This window comes from Macaca mulatta, chromosome 1 (genome assembly GCF_049350105.2).
Source record: "Macaca mulatta isolate MMU2019108-1 chromosome 1, T2T-MMU8v2.0, whole genome shotgun sequence".
NCBI lineage: Eukaryota > Metazoa > Chordata > Mammalia > Primates > Cercopithecidae > Macaca > Macaca mulatta.
The window spans coordinates 11,650,895-11,678,837 of NC_133406.1; the positions used below are offsets into that span (position 1 = coordinate 11,650,895).

The window sequence follows — 27,943 nt, forward strand, 5'->3', positions numbered from 1 at the left end:
AGGTAGACTGTGACAAATTAAAGATATATACTATAAACCATAAGTAACCACTAAAATACAAATAAAGTATTACAGCTTTAACCCGTAAGTAACCACTAAAATACAAATAAAGTATTACAGCTAATAAACCAATAAAAAGGAGGTAAGATGAAATAATAGAAAATACTCAACTAATCCAAAAGAAGGGGGAAATGGGACAATGACAAAGTAAATATATATATTATACAATATATATAATATATATTATATATATAACACATATATATTACTATATATGTATATAAATATATATATACACACACACACGAAGTGTTTTTCTTGTGTGGCTTATTTTTTGTAACCCATATGCTCTCATTCTCCCGTGTAAGGGTGGTGATGGTAGTGGTGACAGCGGTGGTGATGGTGGCGTGTGTGCGTGTATCTCTTTTTTATCCTGCTACTAGGTGGGATGAATATAAAATAAATAGGAAGAAGACAGACTTAAGCCTACTACATCAATAATCATATCAATGTAAATGAATTAAACAATACAATTTAAAAACAGGTATTATCAAATGGGATAAAAAAGCAAGACCCAACTGCCTATTGCTTAAAAGAAATGCACTTTAAATATAAAGATACAAACAGGTTAAAGATTATAGGATGCTAATAACAAAGGGCAGGGGAACTAGAGTGGTTATGTTCATCTTATACAAAGTACATGTCATAGCAAAGAATATTACCAGAGTTAAGGACGGTAATTTCATAATGATAAAGAGGTCAGTTCATCAAAAGAACAAAATCCTAAACATGTATGCACTTAATAACAGAGCTTCAAAATGCACAAAGGTGACAAACAGCAAGGAGAAACAGAAATATCCACAATTACAATCAAACACTTTGCAATACCTTTCTCTCAGTAATTAATAGAAAAAAGAGACTGAAAAACGTAAGGAAATTGAAGATATAAGTAATACTAAATTGACACTTTTGAATGCTCTACCCAATAAGAGGAGAATGCATATTCTTTTCAAGTTCACATGAAACATTTACCAAAATAAAGTTTATTCTAAGCCATAAAACAAGTCTTAATAAACTTAAAAGCAATCAATCTCACAAAGTATATTCTCTGACCATAATGGCATTAAATTAGAAATTAGTAACAGAAAAATATTCAGGAAATTTCTGACTATTTGGAAGCTGAAAAAATCTATTGTTCAAAGAAGTCATCAAAGGGGAAACTGAAAGAAAACATATCAATGCTGGGCGCGATGGCTCATGCCTGTAATCCCAGCACTTTGTGAGGCCGAGGTGGGTGGATCACTTGAGGTCAGGTGTTTGAGACCAGCCTGGGCAACATGGTGAAACCATGTCTCTACTAAAAATAAAAAAAATAGCCAGGAGTGGTGGTGCATGCCTGTAATCCTAGCTACTTGGGAAGCTGAGGCAGTAGAATTGCTTAAACCTGGGAGGCAGGTTGCAGTGAGCAGAGAGAGGGCCATTGCACTCCAGCCTGGGCGACAGAATGAGAGTGAAGAGCAGAATGGTGAGAGGGGAGGGGAAAGAAGAAAAAGAAAAAGAGAAAGAGAGAAAGGAAAGGAGAGAAGGAAGGAAGGAAGGAAGGAAGGAAGGAAGGAAGGAAGGAAGGAAGGAAGGAAGGAAGGAAGGAAGGAAGGAAGGAAGGAAGGAAGGAAGGAAAAGAAAGAGAAAGAGGAAGGAAGGAAGGAAGGAAAGGGCAGGGCAAAAGAAGGAAAGGAAGGGGAGGGGATGGGAGGAAGGAATGAAGGGAGGGAGGAAGGGAGGGAGGAAAGAGGGGAGTGGAGGAGAGAGAGGAAGACAGAAAAGAAAGAAAGGAAGAAAGGAAAATAAAAACATGTGAGGTGCCACTAAAAACAGAAAAGTGTAACACTAAATGCTTTTGTCAACAAAGGTCTCAATGGTATCAGCATTCATCTTACAAAGTTAGAAAAAAGAGAGCAGGGCAAGAAGAAAGAAAACAGAAAGAATCAGACTGGGAATCAGAAAATCTTTTCATAGTTAATAGGGGTTAATGTAACCATCCTATTTTATCATGATAGGTATAACAAATGAATTTCACTCAAATAGCCCAGACAGAAAATCATTTTCAAGATTTAATAAAGCAGCAAGTGTATAATTCAACATTTTTCAACCACAGAATCCAAATTTCTCATACTTGGTACTCTCTCTAATCAGAAAAGTAATTGTTAAAATTTAAAATTATTCTTCCAAAGAGCAGATGGGCTGAAGTAAATCACATTTAAGATGAATTTTGGTGTTTCAGCCACCATAAAAAAAGCCACTTATGGTATACTATCACTACATAATGTCTGTAACACTGAGATAGCAGCTTTCCCACAAAATAGTTTTCAAAACAAATAACCAGTTTTTGGTCTAGTATTAAATTAACTTACCAAATGGAATCTCTGTGGTGCCACTGAATACTCTACAGCAGTCAAATTGAATAAGAAAAAAAGTCCCTCATATTTGAAGAAGTCAGTGCTGACTAAATATAAAATTGACAATTTCAAAGATTTATGATTAATTTGCTCAATCCCTATCATAGGATTGATCAGCTCTAGTAAAGAAAAACTAGTGGGAAGAACAAGATACGAAAAGGCTAAGTTTGTTTCCAAAATAAGTTATAATTTCCAAATTGAACTTCTTGACTAATTTTATGCCGCATTAAAATGTAATAAATTTTTATTATAAGAAATAAATACTATATTAAACTACAAGAATATAAATAATATGAAAAGTAATACAAGTAACAAAAAATACAAAAATGTGGTACGTACCCCATTCGATTTAAGCTTTACTCCCTGACGAGGCTTGGAGTTGAGATGAGGCAGAGAAATGGACTAAACACTCAGGATGTGTGGCCAAATGCTGTGCATATTTTTTGGTTACATATGGCACGCACACATATACACACAGTGTGTGTAGTTTATAAAAGGGATGGTTTATAAAAGAAGTAGAAAATAATACAATCTTGAGTAGGGGAGATTTGTTTTATGCTGTAAAGTCAAAAAAATAATTTACCGACTCAACTACTACAAAAATCCTTTCAAATTCTTTTCCAAATCAATAAACTGGTGAAAAGGTTTGCAATTTATCATAACAGGAAATGAGTATCTCTAAACATAACAGAAGTTCAGAACAACTTAACAGAAATATTAACAAATAATAGGAATAAACACAAAAGAAAAAAGAAATGAAGAAAGATGATCAACAAGAAGTTTCCCCCATCAAATTAGCAAAGTTTAAAGAGACAAATGAAATCCCTCACAAGTCAGAGCATATGTTGGTATAATGTTACCAGAAAACATGTTGGTCACAAGTTTAATTTAGTCTGTAGATATGTAATTATTGCATTTATTAGGTGGAAAAACAGTTTTTATGAGGATTACTTTTTAAAAATACGTATCAAAACTCAGCATATATCTAGGCTTCACTGCCCTCATTGAAAAAGGAACTAGGCCAGGCACAGTGGCTCACGCCTGTAATCCCAGCACTTTGGGAGGCCAAAGTGAGCAGACCACGAGGTCAGGAAATCGAGTCCATCCTGGCCAACATAGTGAAACCCCATCTCTACTAAAAATACAAAAATTAGCCAGGTGTGGCAGTGAGCACCTATAATCCTAGTTACTCGGGAGGCTGAGGCAGGAGAATCGCTTGAACCCAGGAGGCAGAGGTTGCAGTGAGCTGAGATCGTGCCACTGCACTCCAGCCTGGGTGACAGTACGAGATTCTGTCTCAAAAAAAAAAAAAAAAGAAAGAAAGAAAAAGAAAAGAAAAAGGAACTTTAGGTCCAGTACAAGGAAGAGTAGTCATTAAATCATCCTAATCTATACCTATCAATTACAAATTACACATCTAATTTCCAAAACCATATTCTTTTTAAAAGTTTATTTAAAAGACATTAAATCATCTAATTAACACTTCCTAATGTTTCTGCTGACTTACCAAACAGTATGAGATTTCTTACCATCGTAGCATACTTTTAAATTGCCTATTTGCATATCCAATAAAGAAATGAAAATCAAGTATCAAACAACTACACCTACAAAAGAAAAAGTACCTTATAAATCTATTGAAAAGGAAGACTGTGCTCCGGATAACTCGTGCTGTGCGTGATTCTTCATGCTGGGATCTCGATAAACTTATGCCATCATCCATGTGGCCTTCATGGTGCATAATAGCCTGTAAGAAAGCAAAAACAAGGCCATTACTCCCAACATCTCTTTTCCAAACTACAGTCAGGGAGATGTGTACTCAAACAGCTGAGCCACAACAATAGATAGAATCAAAAGGCAGGTACAGGGGACTATGGAGCTGTTATGTTCAGATAAAATCACATGCACAGCTCCCCATACAAACTAGCCATTCCATTTATTCATTTAGTTATTATTTTATTTTTTGGAGATGGGGTCTTGCTATGTTACCCAGGCTGGTCTTGAACTCCTGGGCTTTAGTGATCCTTCTCCCTCTGCCTCCTGAATAGCTAGAATTACAAGCCCCCATCACCAGGCGCAGCTCAGTTATCAGTTTCAAGAACTACTCAAAAAATGCACTGAGTCAAGTAAAACAAATAGCAGAGCCTTTTCACAAATCTACATTGAATGACTGATCCTCAGCCTAAGCAAACTTGGTACAAAGCAGCAAAGGTAACCTTGCATTGGCACACCAGTCATACAGTAGCTCTGAACACAGACTAGTCAATAATAAGTACTGAACAATGCTTATAAATTATCTAAATGATAAAGATGTATACATATATTTCTTTTCTTTTGATAGCTGTTTTTGTTTGCTTTCGAACTTTCTATGAAACTATGTTAGGAAAGAGAAATGCAAAACTCTTAAGAAAACAGTTCCATGATTTTCACAAGTGAACATTCCTGCATGACCAACACCCAGCTCAAGAAAGAAAACATTACAGTATCTTAAAATCCACCTTAGTGCTCCCTTCCTATCCCTACCCTTCACAAGGTTCACCCCCTTGCAGACTTTTGACAGCACAGATCAGTTGTGTACTATATATAAGTAGAACCATTTGTTCCCATCTGTGCTTATCTTCATGCAACATTTATAGCAAGATAATTTAATACACCTACCCAGGTGTACTGAACAAAATTTAGGAACTATAACTATAAATTATCTAGAAAGCAATGTTAAGAGGAAACTCCTTATATAAAAAAATCAGTGAGACCCAGATATATCTATATTCAAAGGCAATATCATAGCCTTAAGTGCCCTCAATAATACAAAAAAATAACTAAAATGAAGGAACTTGTTACTCATTTTCATATCCTAAAAAAAGAACAGGAAAGAAAGTTGAAAAGTAGAACTAATGAAGATTAAGTGAAATTAACAAACTAGAAGTCAAATAAAGTACTAGAAAAGATGAATAAACTCCAAGTTTGATTCTTTGCAATGATAAATAAAACGAAACTCTCACAAACCAGGCTAAAGATAAAACAGAAAGCAAAAACACAGAGAATGGGAAATTATAATAATACAATACTGTGTGCAACTCCATGGCAAAACCAAAAATCATCCAAATAAAACCAATAAACAAAACTGGTGTTCCAGGGGAACAGAATAGATTCTTACAAAATAAGACTAATCAAAAGGAAAAAGATAATTTAAGATCCAATATTTAAAAGACCTAGGACCAGATGGTTCCACAGGCGAGCTGTGATAAAGCTTCAAAAAACAGCTACCTTTCATGGCAGACTAGTCTAGGCCAAGGATTGGCAAACTACAGTACATCATCTGTTTCTATACAGCCCATGAACTAAGAATGGTGTTTACACTTTTAAATGGTTGGAAAAAAGACCAGAGTAGAATGGTGTTTCCTGACACATAAAAATTAATAAACACAAAAATTGTATGAAATTCCAAATTCAATGTCCATAAGGAGAAATTAACTTCCCCCATAAATATACATGTAATAATTCTGAATAAAATATTAATTAATTAAATCTAGTAGAATTTCAAAAGAATCATATACTATGGCCAAGGAAGGTTTACTCTGTGAATTTAAGAACTCTTTAATAATTGTAAGTCTGGCAACTTATTTTATCAACAAGTTAAAAGACACAACACGTGATTTTTATCTTCTTTATTAATACAATTCAGTAATCATTGCTATTTTTAAAAAGCTAAGTAAAACTGAAATAGCAGGAGGCTACTTAAACATAAAAACAATTTCAACTGTCCTCAGGATGCAAGTTACAACTTCGATAAAATAGCAGTGGAAATTCACAACAGGAAATATGCTGGGATAATAAACCAGCAGACCAGATGAAAGAACAGCAAGCTGAGATAAAAAGGTGAGCTGGGTGAGATAAGGACAAGGAAAAAAAAAAAAAAGCATGAAAACTAAAATTTTAAAGGCACAGAAAGGGCTTACAAACCGAACAGCACCAAAGAAAAAATGAGTACTTTGGAAGACACATTTGAGCAGTGAAGTGTAGAGAAAAGGTCAGGGAGAACACTGAGAGGAAAGACAGCTGTGTTCCTGAGAAAGAAACCAGCAGACTAAAACGGCACGAAAACAGGAACCAAAGATATGGTTGGAAAAGTAGATTCACATACCCAACTTGTTCCAAACATACATAAAAGTTTTCCAATAATTTAAGTGTATGTTTTAAACATTTAATTAAAATTAAACAAAACTAAAAATGGTGTTCATCTAGTTGTAGTTATATACAAATACAAAATTGCCACATGTGTCTAGCAGTTACTGATTTGGACAGCACAGCCTTATACCTAGCTTCGAGTTCATGGGAATTACCAAGAGCATAGGCAATGGGGAAAAAAAGTCAGACATATCTAGAACATGAGGTATTCTATAATTGGCATGGATTTTTTAAAAACTCGATGGCACAGGAAAAAAATAAGCTGAGAATCTGTTCTAGATAAGAGACTGAAAGGCATAAACATAAATAAGTGCATGAATTTTGATTGTATCCTGATTTTATTCAACTAGAAAAGGTATTATTGGGACAATAGAATAAATATGAATACAAACAGGATAGTCAATGATGTAATAGAACTACCATAATGGTATGTAACAGTACTGTGGATGTGTGAATGCATACACACACAGAGAGAGAAAAGAAAGGAGGAAACGAAAGCAAATCTGGCTAACTATAATTGTTGACTCTAATTCAAGAGTATGTGGATGTTCATTGGTTTAGTCTTTTAACTTTTTTTATATTTGACATTTTTATAAGTAAAATATTAAAAGAAAGAAGATAACATCTGCTAAATCTAGCAGAAGAACCATGACCAAACATCATTATCAAAAGAAAAATTTGCTTTAAAGCCAAATCTACCTCTTCTGTCACAATTTCGACATTAGCTGTTCACCTTGAGAATGCTAACCCAGCTCACCCTGGCTCATAATTCTGTAACGCTAATGCAGTTGAAGACCAAGTTAGCAGGTGCATGGGCAATCTCACCAACTCAATTATAACTCCACATCCTTGAAAATACATGTTTTCATTCAAGAAACATTTATTGAGCACCAACTCTGGTTTCAGCACTCTGCTAGATAGCGAAAATACATAAATCAAAGACTTAGTTCGAATCTCAGAGTTTAGTAATGAAGATAGAATAAGTCGCAATTACATATCTTTAACTCTTCCTTTCCTTTCAGACTCCCGCCCCCTCCTTAGATTGTGTTTAATTTCTGGCTTGTTGGTTTCTGGGGACCTCAAAAAGTAGCATAAGCAATTTGGGCTCAAACATGGAACAATATGGATAAATGTTACAGACCTTTTGCTGAGCAAAAGGAGGTATATACAAAAGAGTACATGCTATAGAATTTCATTTATATAAAATTCAACATCAGCTAAAAGAGAAAAATGATCACAAGATCACAAGGCGGGCGGATCACAAGGTCAGGAGATCGAGACCATCTTGGCTAACACGGAGAAACCCTGTCTCTACTAAAAATACAAAAAATTAGCCGGGCGTGGTGGTGGGCGCCTGTAGTCCCAGCTACTTGGGAGTCTGAGGCAGAACAATCGCTTGAACCCGGGAGGCAGAGGCTGCAGTGAGCCGAGATTCTGCCACTGCACTCCAGCCTGGCCACAGAGCGAGACTGTCAAAAAAAAAATCACAGGAGTAGTTGTCCCTGGGGGAAAGGGAGCAGGAATAACCTAGAAAGGAATGCTGGGAAACTTCTTGGAATTAGACATGTTCCACATGGAGATAAGCTTGTGGGTTAAATTCTACAGCTGCTGAGCTCAGTGGCTCACGCCTGTAATCCCAGCACTTTGGGGGACTGAGCTGGCGGATCACCTGAGGTCAGGAGTTTGAAACCAGCCTGGCCAATATGGTGAAACCCCATCTCTACTAAAAATAAAAAAGTTAGCTGGCCCCAGTGGTGGGCGGCTGTAATTCCAGCTACTCAGGAGGCTGAGACAGGGGAATTGCTTGAACCCAGGAGGCGGAGGTTGCAGTGAGCAGAGATCGTACCACTGCACTGCAGGTGACAGAGCAAAACTCTTGTGTCAAGGAAAAAAAAAAAAACCCTCTACACCTAAATGTTTACATTTCGATGTGTATAAATATTACCCCTAAAAGTTGAAAATAAGTAACAGTAATAATCTAGTGAAACACAGCATAGGATTGGAGTTGTAATTGAAACAACAGTAAGAGAGCATTGAAAATATTGAATGGTGAAGACTCAGGGGTTCATTACACTATTAGTTATTTTGCATAAATTTAAATTATCTATAATAAAAAGTTTTAAAACTGGCCATCTTCAATTGCAAGAAATAGAGAATGCTTCACAAATATTGAATACATACAAGTACACTTAAATGTATGGGCCTAGATCAAAGACCTAAAAACCAAGGTATCATCTTATTATAATGCTAATAAAGGTCTTGCAGAATTGTCTGAGGATCTCTATCCCAAGCTCTGAGGAAGGTTGTACCGGGATGCACTCAAGTCAAACTCTATCCCTGCAGCATTGGCCTTCACTTTCACTAAAATCAGCACTGGTCACTCTAAATAGATCACAAGAACAGTGATTTATTTAGTTACTGGAATGTGGGTGTAGATTTTGATTAATAAATCTCTTGAAAATAAAAAGGTCTGTATCACTAAAGCCTTCCTTTCCAAGGTCTCACGTTTCCAGAAACAATGTGCGTTGTTATTTGGTTCTGTGCACTGTGCTGCATGTCATATGTAAAAACATAAACAATCTAGTATGATGTACTCCCTCAGGGGAGTTGCAAATTTGCAGGGGGGTGGGGGACAGGGGTGGTGAGAAAAAGAGAGATATGTAGCCTACTAAATAAAATAGCACAAGGAGTGTGTTTATAAAATATAATGAGTTATAGATGAACAATATGAGAACTCAAAGGAAGGAGTAGCTGATAAGCTGATATGGTAAGGAAGAACTTCTAAAATGATAAATAAATTGCATCCCTGGATGATGGATAAGAGTCACGGAGACAAAAAAGGTTTGAAGGTATCCTAAACAGAAGAAACAGTCTGCAGAGGCACAGGTGTGTAAAAGCCATGGTAGTCTGATAGACTGCAAGGAATGTGTTGTTAAGTGACATGCTGGGGAAATTGAAGGCAATGTCTGGAAATCAGGAAGAGAGTAGGAGAACGGCGCAGGCCAGGAAGGGCATCATTATCACTTCCAAAAGGTGGGCCTCTTCTTGTAAGCAAGGGGATGTCAGTAACGGACTTTGTCACAGCATGGAGGACAAAGTGAACTGTACTAAATTAAAATCCAGAAGATGGCACTGTATATTTCTTCACTTCATATTTAAATACACGCATCCCATAATCCTATATATGAGTGATGTCACATCCAGCTATGTTCACCTTACAAAGCTAAAGAGTCTATTACAGTGGAATCTGCCCTTTCGCTTGCAAAATTATGAACTTTTGCAGGTGACTAAAAAGATTAGCCACTTTTTTTTGACTTGCGCTTGGGTATTTTATTCATAAAAAATGACTTCTATAAATTATGTTTTTTTCTATCATCTTACCTTACGTTGTATAGATCCCATTCTCACAGATTTCACATCCACAGACTGGTAAGTAAGCCATAGGCCCGTGTCCACATGTTGTATATAGCATACTGAGTCACCGTATTTTATTTCAGATGTTCCCATGCCATCGACTTCTTTTCTCACCCCTACATCCAATTTTTCCTAAGGAGAGAGGGGGGGAAAAAGGTCAGTAAACATTTCAAAAATACTAGTGTATAGCAAAAGAATTTTGCCTTATTGTAAATATGTTCTTTAAAAAATTCAGCTCTCTGAAGTCCCCTGAAATAATGGCCAAATATTTCATTCTAACAGTTCAACCTCTAACATATGCTTGAATTATTCACATTGGTGGAACATTATGTTGGCCATAATGTAAAATTTTTAAGTTTTATGTTGCATAATGGCCAACTCCAAACCAGAGATCTTAAAATTAGTAATGTAAGCTAAATAACCTTCCTGGGTTTTTGTGGCTTTTTTTTTCTTTATTGGTGATTAAGAGCATAAGTTTGGGGGACAGAGAGATTTAGTTTTGAGTCCAGCCTCTGCAACTCACTACCTCTAAGATGTTAGCAAGTTAATTAAATCTTTTAAGCCTCACTTTTTGCATCCACAAATAAAGCTAATAAGGTACCTCTCCATAGGATCAAAAGAAAAATAAGACAATACATGCAGATTTCAGAATAGTGTCCTTGCGATAAACACTTTAAATTTTTTTGACAATTTTGACAATAATAATGGTGACAATGATTGTTAACCTGTTAATTAAAATGATTATTTATTTTGAACTAATCAAAGCTAAAATTCAGTTTCTACTACTGCAATTTCCAACTTGGACTACGGAGGTATTCTCTCTTAAAGGGCTACTATGCCAAGCTTCCTCTCCTAGGAAGTGGCAATCCATCCTCTGACACCAACCAAATGTTTCTTTCACATCTCTGTATATGTCAGCACTTCCTCCTCCAACATGCTCTCTTTCCATTTTTCCTCCCATGCATAGCTGTGATCTTCAGGAACTCACTATGCCTTAAAGTCTCGTACAGTCCCTAAAGCAACAATGAAAAAGCCAAAGGTACCTCCTTTTTTTTTTTTTTTTTTTGAGACGGAGTCTGGCTCTGTCGCCCAGGCTGGAGTGCAGTGGCCGGATCTCAGCTCACTGCAAGCTCCGCCTCCCGGGTTCCCGCCATTCTCCTGCCTCAGCCTCCCGAGTAGCTGGGACTACAGGCGCCTGCCACCTCGCCCGGCTAGTTTTTTTGTATTTTAAGTAGAGACGAGGTTTCACCGTGTTAGCCAGGATGGTCTCGATCTCCTGACCTCGTGATCCGCCCGCCTCGGCCTCCCAAAGTGCTGGGATTACAGGCGTGAGCCACCGCACCCAGCCGGTACCTCCTTTCTTTAGTCTCTTATTCTTTTTTCTTCCTTGGTTTAACCTTCCTTGTCAATTTATTTTACGTGTCTTCTATGTCTTTGGTCGTATGACTTTTACTTGTAATTATAGTTACACGAATGTTTTGAAGATTCAGTCAGAGTAAAATGTATGTCTGCTATACAAAAACGAACAATTTTAAAACAACCCCAATGTTTGACTTTTCATGTCATTTGTATAATGTGTTAATAATTAATGACCTGAAAATGATTATGAACACTCCATAAACAATTGAAAATTCAAATTAAAATGAGTTGAAATTTTTAACACAAAAGGTCAAGGTCACCTAATACATAATTATCAATTAAGTTGATTCAATCATTATGCGAATAAGTTGAAACACTATTCTAAGCATCTGTAATAAAACAGACAATAAAACCTTTCCAATTTCATTCTATCGACCTAGATAAACTACTAATCTACTTATACCAACCCTGTCAATAGAAAAATTAAATTCTGGGAAAAAAATAGAACACTGTAATTATCTCTTCAGAACAGAACAGTGAGCCTCTAAAATTTTTTTTTCGGTCTTTTCTTCAAGCAAATTGGTTTGTGGCTAGATTATTTGTAGGTATATGGATTGTATATTAAGAAGTCACACAATTATTAATTGTGAAATTATGCTTTCTTTGTATTTTATTGATGTATTTCATATCCGTCTCTGGATTAGAAGATTTAATAGTGAAATTTCATGATGATTATGTTTTTTTCATTTTTTTTTTTTTAGATGTAGTCTTGCTCTGTCACCCAGGCTGGAATGCAGTGGTGCAGTCTCGGCTCACTGTAACCTCCGCCTCCTGGTTTCAAGCAATTTTCCTGCCTCAGCCTCCTGAGTAGCTGGGACAACAGGCAACCGCCACCACGCCCTGCTAATTTTTGTATTTTTAGTAGAGGCAGGATTTCACCATGTTGGTGAGGCTAGTCTTAAACTCCTGACCTCAGGTGATCCACCCACCTCGGCCTCCCAAAGTGCTGGGATTATAGGTGTGAGCCACCGCTCCCGGCAGATAACTGTTTTAAAAATTACTCTAACCCTTGAGTGAGATAAAAAATGCTGAAGTTACATTAGAAAAACTAAGTGAGATCACTTGCTGAATGAAAGACCAAAGGCCATCCATGTTCTTTCCTTCTTTATCTCCTGCCATTTTCTGTAGCTCGGGCTTAGGAGAAATTCAGATGAAAATAATCTAGATCCTTTGAATGACCATAAGCTGAAGTACAGCATGTCCCACAAATGTGACATCTAGTAAAAGCATCCAACAGAATATTAGCCTGTGTTACTGGAAATAAAGTGCTCAGATTAGGCAAGTAATAATCTTACTAAAACTCTGTATTAGCTGTACCATATCTCTATTAATGGCCTTAATTTTGGCATCAGCTTTCAAATTTTATTTTTCTTTGGAGTTGTTCTATTTTGGAAAATGATGAAGTAATTCACTGGAGTGAATTCTCCTATAGAAACTATTATACAATTTGGAAAAAATACTTTTAAGAATTGACTTAAAGGCACATGGATCAAAGGCAGGAAGAAATTGAAAAGCAGATCTCTCTCAAAAGGCAAACAGCACCTTATGTGATTGGTAAGTGGCTGCCTTTTGCTTTGGGGCATGAAGTGTCCAATCTGTCTGCTACTCTGGCAACAGAAATCTGCTGCTTTATTGGTTTCAGGTATCAGAGGATATGCTTCAGGGCTCACAAGCAACAGAATAATTAGATGTGCTAAATCCTGGACACAAAGTTACCTACAAAACCTTTGTAAAAAATTTATCCAAATTCTGCTGACTATGCATGCTCTAGGAAAGCCCAGTATAATGGCAACAGATGGAAGCTGAAAGATTTGAGTAAAAATATAAGCAACTCCTCATGTAAAAGAGAGAAAACTGAAGTTTCAATCCAACGAGGTTAACTGCCTGCAAAACCAAAATCACTCTTCAGAAAAAAACTTGAAGTTCAGAGCCTCTACTACATATCATTTCCAATATCCAATATGCTGTCAAAAATAAGCAGATATAAAGAAACTAGAAAATGTGAGCTCTATTTTTTGGAAAAACCAAAACAACAAGAGTATAGGTAATACAAATCAATGCAAAGATGGCGCAGATCCTACAACTAGCAGACAGGGACTTTATAGCAACTATTATAAATATATGTTCAAAACTATAAAAGAAAACATATATATAAAATGAATAAATAGAGCTAAATTATACATCACAAAAAATAAATGAAATTGAAAAATGAAAAGAATAATTTAAAGACAAAAATAACTGGGTCAGCTTAGCATCAGATTGGAATTGTATAAAAAAGAGTTAATGAAATTAAAAGTTAATCAACAGAAATTTTCCAATCTGTAGATCAGATTGCCATTAAAACACTCTAGTTTAAGTATTTTGCTATTAAATGGAAACTTCCCTCAAAATACTATATAAAATATAATTCCTATACCTCCTACACTTAATCAAGAAAATGTCAAGATCCTCCTAATCTTAGCATTATCTTATAAGCATTATCCTATTGATTAAAACCTGTACATTTTTAACTTTTACAGTCTTCTATCCTGCAAGAATAATCTTGAGACCTTAAGAGCTATAAAAATACTCAAAGATAAAATAACTCTTTTCAGCACAGTCTAGAATTATTGCAAACACTGCTTTTTCAATCTAAGAGGTTTGCATGTATATTTTCTCTTTTCATTCATGTACTCTCATAGCATGTTGTACTTCCACTATCAGGGAAATGTTGGCACTTTGTTAAAACTGTTCCTCAATTGTCTTCTTTCCACTTGACTATCATTCACCTTTTTGACAGCAGGAATCATATGTCTGATTCCTCCACCCTGACCCCACATAGTCTCAGGACCAGAACAGTGCCTGCAAATGTCAGATCCTTGATTAATTTCTGGAAATCCCTTCAGATTTCCCATAAAAACTGTGCTGACAAATTACTCCCATTATGAGCATTCAAATAATCCCATTCGTAAGTGCTTGGAACATCTAATTTTCAAATGAATATTAAAATAGACCCAGATGTAAAAAGATTGGTCTGAAAAGTATTAAGTGATATCTGGCACTGGGTATACCAAACTGACTCATAATGAAGCCAAAACTATTTCTGAAGAACTGTGGTCTTATATATATATACTAAGTGATATATGCATACTAGATATACAAAACTAAACTCAGTGAAAGACTAAAACTAGTCCTATGGAATTATTTCTTATAATACAGAGCATGCAGTTCAGAGGAATTCTTCTAGCATAGTTAAAAATCATCCTTATGTCTATCCGAATTACTCTGTCAGGTAACTAAAGAAAAAAGGCCTTTATCCTTAGATGATGGGGTTTGTATTGATATTTTAATAGCCAGGTCTCTTTAAGACAAATAATGGTTAAAGTTAGAACAAAATTAAAAAGTCAAAAGAATTTTTATATGTGCTCCTTTGTGGTGCCACACTGCAGCATAGAATAGCTGGGCACTGTGAAAAGAGAGTCTAAAAATGTTACATGGTAAGAGAAATGACTGGTACTGACAGGCCAGGCTTAGCCCTTCCAGGACAGAAGTGCCAAAAAAAAAAAAAAAATCACACATGATCCCTCGGCTTCTCAGGAGAAGTTACTCTGATGAGTGGGTTTGTGGAAAGAAAGGATTTGTAAAGTTTCTCATGTTGAAGGGGTCTTTGAGGGGATTCCACAGCAGCAGTCACAGAGCTTAAGGTCACAGCGCCTACATAACAGCCCTCTAACACCCCGTACAATACCCTCCCCTAGAGTGTGCATGGGACCAATGACTAGAACAGGATATCACTCCTGCAATGAGGTTACCTTAGATGGCAAAGGTCAAGGGATCTTGTAGATGTAATTAAGGTTCCTTATCAATTGACTTTGAGTAAATCAAATGAGAGATTATCCAAGATGGATGATACTTAACCAGGTGAGCTCTTTCAAAGGGCTCAGGCTTTCCCTGAGCACAAAAACCACAAACAGCTAGTTTCCATGGGGTTCTACCCTGCTCTTGGTCCTCTCTTCCTGACCACCTGTGGACAACAGCATCAGCCCATGCCTAAGGATTCCAGCCTGATCATAATCATGCTTGCCAGACCACTCACCCCGCAGGTGGCAGGCTTACTTACCCAGCCCTCCCAATCTCATTCAGCAAACCTATATAATAAATGCCTTAATATATACACATCTCCACTGGTTCTGCATCTGTGGCTGAACCCTGACTGATTACTCTAATTCATCACAATGTGTCTGTATACGAGAATGTAGCTTTCGTATGTATTTCTGTGTCATCTATTTTTTCCTGAGATAACCACTTCTGTTTTGTAACTTATATTAAATAAAATTAAACTATCAAATTATGATATGTTAATCACAGAAGGCTTCGATGGGGTCAGTCTCGTGCTTACAGTCATTAAAAAGGACCAGCATACAACTATAACTGAATTTCTCTATCTTCTGTAAAACCATAATTGGCACTTTTTTATCGGGTTATCAATGCTCCTTGAGAAAAGACTACTGAAAAAATTTCTTTTGAATTTAATCCCAAGTAAATGCAAAATTCATTTCCATTGGTAACTTTGTATAACTGTTTTGATAAGAAAAAAACATTACAAGTTCTTTATAAAATCTTTAATTTTCATACTAAAGAGGGTTTTAGACTTACTATGTAGTTGATTTTGGTTCTGCCACATATCTTACCTAAGCCTCAGTTTCCTCAACTGCATAATAAAGATAAAAAAAACAGCATCTTAACTCCATAGACTTGTGTTAGGATTAAATAAGATAAAGCATGAAAGATGCGTAGCACACTGTTTGACACATAAGTTAGTCACCTCTACCTTTATTTTCAGTGTGTGACAGTGTACATTTTAAAACATCTGAAACATATTCTGAATGAAAAATAAAAAAATCCAAATAAAAATAATATAGTAAAAATATCTTTAAAATGTTTTAGTCTGGCATCGTGGCACACGCCTGGGTAATCCCAGCATTTTGGGAGGCCGAAGCAGACAGATCGCTTGAGCTCAGAAGTTCAAGACCAGCCTGGGCAACATGGCGAAACTCCGTCTCTACTAAAACTACAAAAATTTGCTAGGTGTGATGGTGCACGCCTGTTGTCCCAGCTACTTGGGAGGCTGAGGTGGGGGAATTGTTTGAGCAAGAGACGCTGTCTCAAAAAAAAAAAAAAAAAAAAAGTTGTATTATATTTTTGACATTTGTTCCACAATTCTTGTAATCTTATTGACAGTCTTGTTTGAAACTGCTATTCCATCATTTCCATAGCAAAAGACTTCTATCCATGGTACCTAGGGAGGAAAAAAACAGAGGAAATCGCCCACAGAGAAATGTTTCAGTGGCATTTTAAGCTAAAAAAGTGTTATCTTGTGGGTTGGGGATTGGATACACATACGATTGGCAAGACCTGCCTTATGATTAAAACGAACATTTCAACACACTTGAAAACAATGGTTAAAATTTCTAGGAATAGAGAAAGTGAAGAATGTTTCTAAGAAAATCTACGTTTATCAAATAGCATTCTTCATTATGTAAAATATTTTCCTTAAAAGAAAACAAAGTAGGTTACATTGTAAACAATTTCCTATTTTATTCAGTTTTTTCCTGAACATATAGTGTTGTCAGCAATTGTTGATTCTTAAATCAAATCCTGTATCTGAGATTGGCTGGTGAATGTTCACATTAGTGTCAAAGACACCCCAATGACATTTGAGGAAATGCCCCTTATGTCAACTAGCAACATGGAATTTTAAAGCCAGTCTCATCTTTAAAATCTTAAGTTAAAATGATCTTAATGATTTATAAAATCTTCCAAATGTACTCATACTTTCAACACAGTCTTACACAGCTAGGGGTAAGGGACTGCTCACGTAAATGCAAGGGTTCAGAAGAAGTGATTTTCATTTCAGAATTTCAAAACCAAAACTCCTAAACCCAAATGGAAACTGAGATTTGCACCTGACCTAGAAACGTCTGATTTTCCATCAGTAATGAAAACTTGATTTGCAACACAGTAATTATGTCAACCAGCAGTCACTCATTATTGCATACTCAAAGTATACCTCAGGTCTAAGATATGTTACATCATTTTTTTAAAAGTGTTTGCTTTTCACAATGTAAGTAGTTCTCTTCATAGGAAATATGGTAGAAGATGTATGTCTAAGATGTAAGGTCTAAGATATATGTTACATCATTTTTTAATAAGTGTTTCCCTTTCACAATGTAAGGACTCCTCTTCATGGGAAATATGGCAGAAGTATGTAAAGATAGGGCAAGAATTTTCAACCTACCAGTGACACTGAGGGAGGAAAATGTATCAAATATACCTTTCAGTGAATCCAATATGTATTTTAAAGAGACCATGACTAAATGTGGTAACTAACAAAGGAGTTAAGTGAATCTGTTGAGTTATTCTATTTTCTCTGAAATGTTAACAATGTAAAACAATATTTTAAAAATATTTTTTTCATCTTTAATCAAGGTCTCTTTTTTATTGTGTTTCAGTAGTTCTAAGTTCAATGCTGTTTTATTATATAATTGCAGAAAATACCTTTCAGCATGAATGGATTTTTATTTCATTGGCCTTCCAATTAAACCAAGATTCTATTATAAATATTATAATCAGCACTATTAATTACTCTAATTTTTCATGTCTGTATATGTGAGTGTAGTTTTAGATACGTATTTCTGTGCCATGTATTTTTTCCTGAGATACCCATTTGCGTTCTGTAACTTATTTTAAATGAAACTAAACTATCAAATTATGTTAGTTCCACAGCCCTTTTTGCAGTACCTTGTAGCTGGATTTTAACTACTTTTCTAGTATCAGAAATATCTTCTATTTTAAAAACAATTTTCTACCAGTCAAAATTGGGTAAAATATTACACAAGAATCACACATTAATTTGTTCTTTTCTCTAAGATACCACACACACATACATACACACACACACACACAGTCACCTAAACATTTTAATTAGCAGATGATTTTAATAATTATATTTAAATTATAGCTCTCCCCTAATAGAGTTATTGATATTTACAGACTTCTGCAAATCAGGGATCTAAGAATTTAAAAATTTAAAATACAGTAGTAAAATATATAGTAAAAAGTGTACTGTGCATTCTAAAGGAAGTTATCCAGAAGCATTAATTTGTTTTGAGAAAATGATGCTGATAATGATAGTGATGACAGAAAAACAGATGTAAGAAAAAGATGTCACTGCTCTACCTTTAACCAACGAAATAAGAATTTGAGTCACCAGGTCCGGACTACAGTCTTGGAAGTCAGGCATTGTTGTAAACAAAAGTCATTTTTTAAATTCCTAATTCGTGATATCCAGAGACAGTCCTAATTGGAAAGACACTAACCATGATTACAGAAAGTTCAAGTGAGGGCATGAGCAGAATTTCAAAGAATTTGGAAGTGGGCATAAAAAATCTCCATCCCTTCCCTTCCCAGAGAAGACTGAGCCAGGAGAATCAAATCCCCTATACCACTTCGACTCACCAGATAATAAGAATTTTCTTTCCATTTCCAACTGAATATATTTATGCCCAGTCTTAGAGTAGCTTTGCTGGTACATTCAGAAGTTCCCAATTGGAAATACATTGTTGTTATGATTCTGTTTCTGTCGCTACACAAGTTATGATTCTGAGCTCATTTGAAATATTGTGAGATGCATATATATATTTAAGATATATTAAATGCCTTGAATAATCTCAAGTACATTCAAGATTAAACTGTAAAAGGCATATTTTTTAAAAAGTCTAAAGTCATTGCTCTGGGAGATACGGAATGAAGGGTAGGAAAGTTCAAATTCATCCGCTTTTAAAAGCCACATGCGTTCTGAGAATTGAAAAGAGAAAAAAAAAAGGCCAATTGCTAAAATTTGCTTACTGTGGAATTTGTTTCATTCACTGGAATACTGTATCATTAAAATTTGGTTTTAAAATGATAGGAGTTTTACAGTAAAAGAGGTTAACTTATTCATAGAATATAAAATAGAATACAACTGATTTTTCATCTCTCAAAATTATCCGATTTTAAAATCATCTGCTGATGAGGTTGCACAGAAATGTAAAGTTTCATACCCTGCTGCTTAGCATAAATACTGGTGCGAAGTTCTGAAGAGTACTTTGGTCAGGTGCATTCACTCACTCGGGACGTTTAGCAATCCCCACTAAGTGTCAGGTACTGCAGTATCCACGGTGAACAAAACAGATACTGTTCTGCCCTCTGAGAGCCTCCAGTACCAAAACTGTTGAATCTCTCTCTTTTTTTGTTGTTTGTTTTTTTTTTTTTTTTGAGACGGAGTCTCGCTCTGTCGCCCAGGCTGGCGTGCAGTGGCCGGATCTCAGCTCACTGCAAGCTCCGCCTCCCGGGTTCACGCCATTCTCCTGCCTCAGCCTCCTGAGTAGCTGGGACTACAGGCGCCTGCCACCTCGCCCAGCTAGTTTTTTTGTATGTTTAGTAGAGACGGGGTTTCACCGTGTTAGCCAGGATGGTCTCGATCTCCTGACCTCGTGGTCCGCCCGCCTCGGCCCCCCAAAGTGCTGGGATGACAGGCGTGAGCCACCGCGCCCGGCCAAAATCTTCATATTCTTAGACCAAATAGTACAACTTCCAAAAAAGAAGTAGTCAGCAATATATAGAAATATTCAGAGATAAAAATATTCAGCTTAAAAGTGAAAAATGGAAAATAAGCTAAATATTCAAATATAATAAAGTAGCTGCATGAATTACGATAAATCTATATAAGATGTTGAATTATTGCCAAGTTCTATTAAAGAATATAGTAGTATATGTTATTAAATAAAAATTAGGCCCAAGATAGTATATAATTAACACTAATAATCAAAATATGTAATATTTGCTTACAACTCAAATACACACAAAAGGGTGTTTCTGAGTGATGAATTGTGCATGAATTTACTTTTCTCCTTTCTCTATCTTTTTACTACCTTAAAATTTTTCTGTAATGACTATGCATTAAATATATAATAGAAAAAGTCATTTTAAAAGAAATAATTGGAAGAGTTATTATCTCTAGTTCATGGGGAAAACTTTATTATCTAATCTTTCAGTTATATTAAAATTAAAAATATACTGTGATTAAAAAAAATTTCTCCTGAAATCTCGCCTTCACTTTCACTGCCTCCAACCACGTGATCATATGAAATTACCTGCATGAATGAAGTGGCTGGAAGTATGGCAGCAAGTTATTAACCTGTACACTCGAGTGGTTCCCTGAACACCAGGCAGGAAAGTAGCTTCAGAGAAACTACATTGTTCAGTTAAAGAAGAGTTGGGATCTTTGGCCTCTCTACCTCCGTGCAACCGGTGACGTTACACAATTGCCAAATTCCAGAAACAGAATCCCTGAGCAGAACTCACAGAAGGACCTGGAGAGTCAAAAGTCCTCAAATACGAGCCCTATTCTAACATGGAGAGAATATTAGGAGAGATATTCAGAGAAAAAGGATGCAAAAGCTATTGCTTTGGGCAATCTGTCTCAAGAACATTCAAAAATATTCACAGCTTTTAAGTCACAATTTCCATTTCTAGGAATCCATCCTAAATAAACAAATCAAAAATATGCACAGAACTTATGTCCCAGAATGTCAGTGCAATGGTTGTTTTTCTCTTTAACTGATTTTGTTGTAAAATAAACATGACTATCGTAATAGCCAAAATAATCCAGAGATACATTTTTTAAGTTAAAGAAAAAATCTCTCTGCCTTCATATTCTCATACAGCTTTCATTTTGATCTTTCTAAAATACTCTAAGTTAAATGATTAGTGTATCTCCTTCCACAACTACCATAAAATCATATACAAACACAAGTATGAAGATTTCTTTTTTAATTACAAAAATAAGATTTGTAATACCTATAATACTACAACAATAGATTACATTAAAATCTATCATAAGATTTGCAATACCTATATTACAATTTACAACTCAAACTGTTGAGTAAAACAATATTTTACTGAACAATATTTTCAGGGATATTTTTCCAGATCAATATATTGTTATGTATATCTCTGGATCAATATGCATTATGTATATAACATTTTGAACATATATTGTTATGCATATAACATACATTATGGATATAACATATAAAACATATAATATATATGTCATATGTTATATAGATATTATAGATGTTATATATATGAATGTTACGTATGTTATATACATAACTATATATATTGATCTGGAGATATATATAACAATATATTCATATATAGATCTGGAAAGATAGCCATGAAAAATACATCCAATAAAATATTGTTTTACTCAACAATATTTACAAGGATATCTTTCCAGATCAATATATTTTGACAGCTAATACCATTTAATATTATAGATATAGAATAATTTTTATTGCAAATTTGTGACTTTTCCATTTTTTGTCATGACAAAGAATGATGAAATTAACTTGCACATATATTTTTACCTACAAGTTTCACTTTATTTCTGTAAGACGGTACCCTCCCACCCCCAACGCCAGCTTAAAAATATATAGGTCAATGGATGAAAGGCTATATAAGTAAGAATATTTTTGAAGTATGTTATTATACTTTTTTCCCTTTTTGCATTTCCATTTCCACGTGAATAACCTGCTTTGCCACGGGCATTCATTTACCTCCAGGAGGATTAGGATTACTAGAGAAAGAATCAAATGAGAACGATGTCCTGATGCTCTTCCTCCCCTCGCACCCCGCTACCAACAGGCCCTGGTGTGTGATGTTCCCCTTCCTGTGTCCATGTGTTCTCACTGTTCAACTCCCACTTAAGAGTGAGAACATGCAGTGTTTGGTTTTCTGTTATTGTGTTCGCTGAGGATGATGGCTTCCAGCTTCATCCGTGTCCCTGCAAAGGACATGATCTCATTCCTTTTTGTGGCTGCATAGTATTCCATGGTGTATATGTCCTACATTTTCTTTATCCAGCCTATCATTGATGGGCATTTGGGTTTATTCCATGTCTTTGCTATTGTGAATAGTGCTGCAATAAACATGTGTACGCATATCTTTACAATAGACTGATTTATATTCCTTTGGGTATATACCCAGTAATGGGATCGCTGGGTCAAATTGTATTTCTGGTTCTAGATCCTTGAGGAATCGCCACACTGTCATCCACGATGGTTGAATTAATTTAGATTCCCATCAACAATGTAAAAGCCTTCCTGTTTCTCCACAGCCTCACCAGCATCTGTCGTTTCTTGACTTTTTAATAATCACCATTCTGACTGGTATGAGATGGTATCTCTTTGTGGTTTTGATTTGCATTTCTCTAATGATCAGTGATGTTGAGCTTTTTTTCAAGTTTCTTGGCCACATAAATATCTTCTGTTGAGAAGTGTCTGTTCATATCCTTTGCCCACTTTTTATTGTTTTATGAATACTATCTTGTTTTATGAATACTACCTTGTTATGTAAATTTAACAACTGTTACAACTTCAGTGACTTGCACTCTTCAATACCATGAAATATCCTTGTCTCCTGCAATGCTTTACTTTGCCTGAATTCCACCTCGTCTGATATTAAGATCAGATGCCTTTTTTTTTTTTTTTTTTTTTTTTTTTGGAGCAGAGTCTCACTCTGTTGCCCAGGCTGGAGTGCAGTGGCGCAATTTAGGCTCACTGCAACCTCCACCTCCCAGGGTCAGGAAATTCTCCTGCTTCAGCCTCCCAAGCAGCTAGGATTACAGGTGCATGCCAGCACGCCTAGCTAACTTTTGTATTTTTAGTAGAGACGGGGTTCACCATGTTGGCCAGGCTGATCTTGAACTCCTGACCTCAAGTGATCCACCTGCCTTGGTCTCCCAAAGTGCTGGGATTACAGGGATGAGCCACCGCACCCGGCCTGTTTGTATTTTCTTGGTATTCCACCAGCCATCTTTTTATTTCCAACCTTTCCAAATAAAGTTGTTTTAGATGTGCCTTGTAATGTCAGTATAATTTATACTGCATCCCCCAATATGAAATTATTTAATTTTAAATTGTGATACAGTCCATTTATATATATTGATAAGCAAATAGAGTGGGCCATATTTTAGGTTTTCACTTTGTCGCATTTTAGGTTTTCTGTTTTCATACTTTCTTTAGAGCCATTCACTCTGTGGTCTAATTTTCCTCATTGTCTGTATGTCTGTGACAGTGTTTATGCCTCTGACTCTTTAGTAACCCTTTACTTCTTTTTATTAGGCTGGATTATGCATGATGAAAAAGGTAGCGTGTTCCTCTTTCTCTCATCAACTTTTCTCTCTTCCATCATCTTGTTTTAGTAAATGTTATTATATTTGAGTGTTTCCTTTTTGGCTGTTAAATATTTATGCTTCCATTACTTGAGTTTTCAATCTTAAGAAGGTCTTTGACTTCTGTTTCATAGAAAGCAATTGGAGCACCTACTGTACATTTCACTCTTCCTCTTTTTCCTCCAAGTTTTGTTAGATGTATTCTGCCTGTTTATTTTATTTTTTTACTTTTAGTTTTTCTATAGAGTCTTGGTCTCACTGTGTTGCCCAGGCTGGAGTGCAGTGGGCATGATCATAGCTCACTGCAGCCACAAACTCCTGGGCTCAAGAGATCTTCCCACCACAGGCTCCCAGCTTTAAAAATACTCAAGTTTGGCAAATCATTCCAATGTCTTCCATTGTGATGTACCAGTTCATGTTTTTCTACCTCTTCGAGATTTTATTTGGGTAAGTTATATTTTGCTAAGAGGGTATCAATTTCTCCTAGTTTTTCTAATTTACTGTCAAAAAGCTGAATGTCATTTTAACAGGTAGCACCTTCTTTACTTGAAAAGGGTTTCGACCATCAAATAATTGGTTCTTCTTTAGTGGGCTGAATTTTTTTTCTTTCCACACAGAGGTGCTATCAGTAGATAAACTAGCAAATTCCCACCCCTGTGCTAGCTAGATTTAAGAAAGAAGCCCACATCCCCATAATGGGATTAACTGTGCTTTCCAGTTACAGAGACAAGCAGCAATTCCAGCCTACCTTGAGGTCCACTGAGCACCCCACTGTAGCAACCCTCTAAGAGCCCACAGAGCAAATATATAGGTACAGATGCTTTGTAAGGATAATGAGGTTTTACCAGCTGTGCTTCTCTATTTTCACAATGGAGAATAAAGACCTACCCCGACTGTCTTTCCTGGAGCTCTCCAGTTAACTCATAGATTCAGAGGCATCTTCTACCATTTGGTGTGATGCAGAACAGGAGTTGAAAGAGAAAGGCACTGGGAATGTTCATTCAGGACACTGTCTTTTCAGAATTACTTCTGGTCTCCCCACAGCTTATTTTGGCTTGAGTTTTATTTATAATAATATACATGTATGAATATATGTATATATTATATAACTATAGAAACAACCTAAATGTACCATAAAAGGTAATGATTACATAAAGAGTAATGATTGCATAAATCATAGTGTATACATACATACTGGGATAGTATGCAGCTGTCAAAAATATAAAATATAAAAATACCTACTATATATCCTCATGAAAGCAGAACACAAAACTACAGTCATATTTTGTAATGTACAGTTGATTCTTGAAGGACATGAATTTGGACTGTGCAGGTCCACTTATACATGCATTTTCCTTCATCTCTGATATCCCTGAGACAAGACTAGCCCCTCTTCTTCTTCCTCCTCCTCCTCAGCCTACTCAACGTGAAAACAAAGACCAATTTTGTTGATGGTCCACTTCCACCTAAGGCATAGAAAATATATTTTATCTTCCTTATGGCTTTTTTTTTTTTTTTTTTTTTGAGACAGAGTCTCACTCTATCACCCAGAGTGGAGTGCAGTGGCCTGATCTCAGCGAAGTTCATCCTCTGCCTCACAAGTTCAAGCGATTCTTCTGCCTCAGCCTCCCGAGTAGCTGGAACTACAGGCACATGCCACCACGCCTGGCTAATTTTTGTATTTTTAGTAGAGACGACGCTTCACCATGTTAGTCAGATTCACCTGCCTCGGCCTCCCAAAGTGCTGGGATTACAGGCGTAAGCCACCGCGCCCAGTCTTCCTTATAGTTTTCTTAATAATATTTTCTTTCTTTTCTTTATTGTAAGAATACAGTTTATAATATATACAACATTAAAAATATGTGTTAATCAACTATGTTATCGGTAAGGTTTCCAGTCAACAATAGGCTATTGGTAGTTAAGTTTTTGGAGAGTCAAAATGTAAATTTCAATTGCATGGGGGAGGGGTATTGGTGATCCCTAATTCCCATGTTGCAAGGTTGTGTACATTTAGACAGTAAAAGAAAATGATTAGGAAGGAAATTCGTCTAAACGTTGATATTCTGCATAATTAGGTAGTTCTTACTCTTACTTTTTTTTTGTATTTTCTAAACTTTCTAAGACAAACATGTACTGCTTTCAAAATCAGAAGAAATGAAATATGACTAAAGCACTAAAAAACTTTTAAGTAGCTGTAAATAACTACTTTTAACTTTGTTTGTTACAATTATCATTCTAAATGATAAATGTTTTCTTATATGTTAGATATTATTTATATGAAATACATTATTAAGAGTATAGTGAAATATTTTATTTTCATAATTAGGAAAATTAATGTTCTCTATTTTCTGCACTCACTGGAGCAATCCAGGCCATAGACCTCATGTAGAAATAAAGTAGTCAGTGGCCTCTGGTGACAACTGCAAATACAAGCTCTATGGGACACCTTCAAAGTTCAATAAATATTTATGTTTATGCTGCCAATCCTATGCTGTGACAGGACACCATAACAAGATTAATGAAATGGAATTTATTAAGCATACAGAAAATTGGTCTTTTAGGGTAAATGTTTTACCTAAATAGGAAATAATCATTTAATAAGGCTTGTAAAATATTTAGAAGATTTTACCTAACATATAGATCTCTAGAGAGAGGCAAAGTAAAAATTTAAACCTAATCCAATATTGAAAAAGCATTGTAGTGCATGTATTATAGTTCTACTAAGCCAAATCATGACCTTGTTTTGAATATATTATACATGGTACTTAACATCTTTTCCTGATCTAATAACACTGCTATCAAAAATCCAACTTGAATTGAGCCAGCATACAAAATATGGGGAAGGGTGATTGAATCCTAAGAATTTCCTAGTAGTGAAAGAACAAAATAATATGTTTTTTTTTTTAATGAGCCCTGAATAACACTGTGAAGATGCCTATACCAAGGAGTATGCACTAATCGCAGAAATACAAAGTGAAATCTTTATCTATTTAAAGGAACAAAGTTTTGCCTTTCTAAGATGAAAGCTAGTTAGTAGCTTAATATTGTTCCAATCATCCTTCCCAAGTTTCACAATCTTCATTAAATTATGAACAGAAATATGCAATTGATATGGTTTGACTCTGTGTCCCCACCCAAATCTCATCTCAATTTGTAATCCTCACATGTTGAGGGAAAGAGGTGATTGGGTCATTGAGGGGGAGTTTCCCCCATGCTGTTCTCCTGAGAGTAAGTTCTCATGAGATCTTACGGTTTTTTTAAGTATTTGATGCTTCCCCCTTCACACTCACTCTCTTGCTCTCTCGCCTGCTGCCATGTAAGATCTGCCTGCTTCCCCTTCTGTCATGATTGTAAGTTTCCTGAGGCCTTCCCAGCCATGCACAAGTGCAAGTCAATTAAACTCCTTTTCATTATAAATCACCCAGTCTCAGGTATTTCTTTATAGCAGTGTGAAAATGGACTAATATAGCAATTATCATAAAAATGATTCAGTAGGGATAAGGATAAAGGTCTGCATATAAGAATGGATGTATAAATGTATCTTTGAGACACAGATTCCAGTGTGCCTTATCCTCATACTGTAACCCAAAAACATCACAATATCTGTGGTTACTGTATACTGTCAATGTTTAAGAAAACAGGAAGGAGCTGGATGGATGTGTTTTAAGAACCACAAACCACGTGAAACACCTTTCCTTTGATGATGTATAATAGGTATTTTTTTACAGCTTCATACTATTCCAACATGTATGTATACAGTATGATTTATGCAATCACTACCCTTTATGTAATCATTACCCTTTAGTGTACATTTAGGTTGTTTCTATAGGCAGGTTTTAATGGTTAAGAAAATCGGTTTTACTGGAGAGGAATGGATGGAAGAGAAACTGGGAATTTAGAAATACACATATGACAAACTTACATCATTTATTTTCTCATTTCTTTTCTCATTTCTAACATCAACGGAAACATGACAGGGTAACATGTATAGGAAACCCAAAATATTTTCTGTCTCACCTTGGAAGACCGGAAGGTAAATGCTGTTGATTTTACATCAGCTTTCTCTTTGTCCATGAGTAGAAGGTTTTTGTCTTCCATGAGACTCAAGTATTTTCCTGTTGTGACATGGCGTAGTCGGAACGGCTGGCCCCATCTTATGTGGCTTCCACTCCACCTAATGAAAATAGTTAGGACTTGATCCAATAGCACC

General features: G+C 35.8%; 1 protein-coding gene across 7 annotated transcripts in view; it reads right to left on the reverse strand.

The window, feature by feature from the left end:
• RYR2 (ryanodine receptor 2) overlaps nucleotides 1–27,943 on the reverse strand; it is a 794,036-nt gene that overhangs the window by 392,073 nt on the left and 374,020 nt on the right. For all 7 annotated transcript variants that reach the window (XM_077998277.1, XM_077998259.1, XM_077998275.1 and 4 more), the window contains 3 exons: nucleotides 27,751–27,907; nucleotides 10,023–10,187; nucleotides 4,079–4,200 (listed from right to left, as the gene is read on the reverse strand). In XM_077998277.1, the coding sequence (XP_077854403.1) occupies nucleotides 4,079–4,200; nucleotides 10,023–10,187; nucleotides 27,751–27,907 (444 nt within the window). The remainder of the gene's footprint in view (nucleotides 1–4,078; nucleotides 4,201–10,022; nucleotides 10,188–27,750; nucleotides 27,908–27,943) is intronic.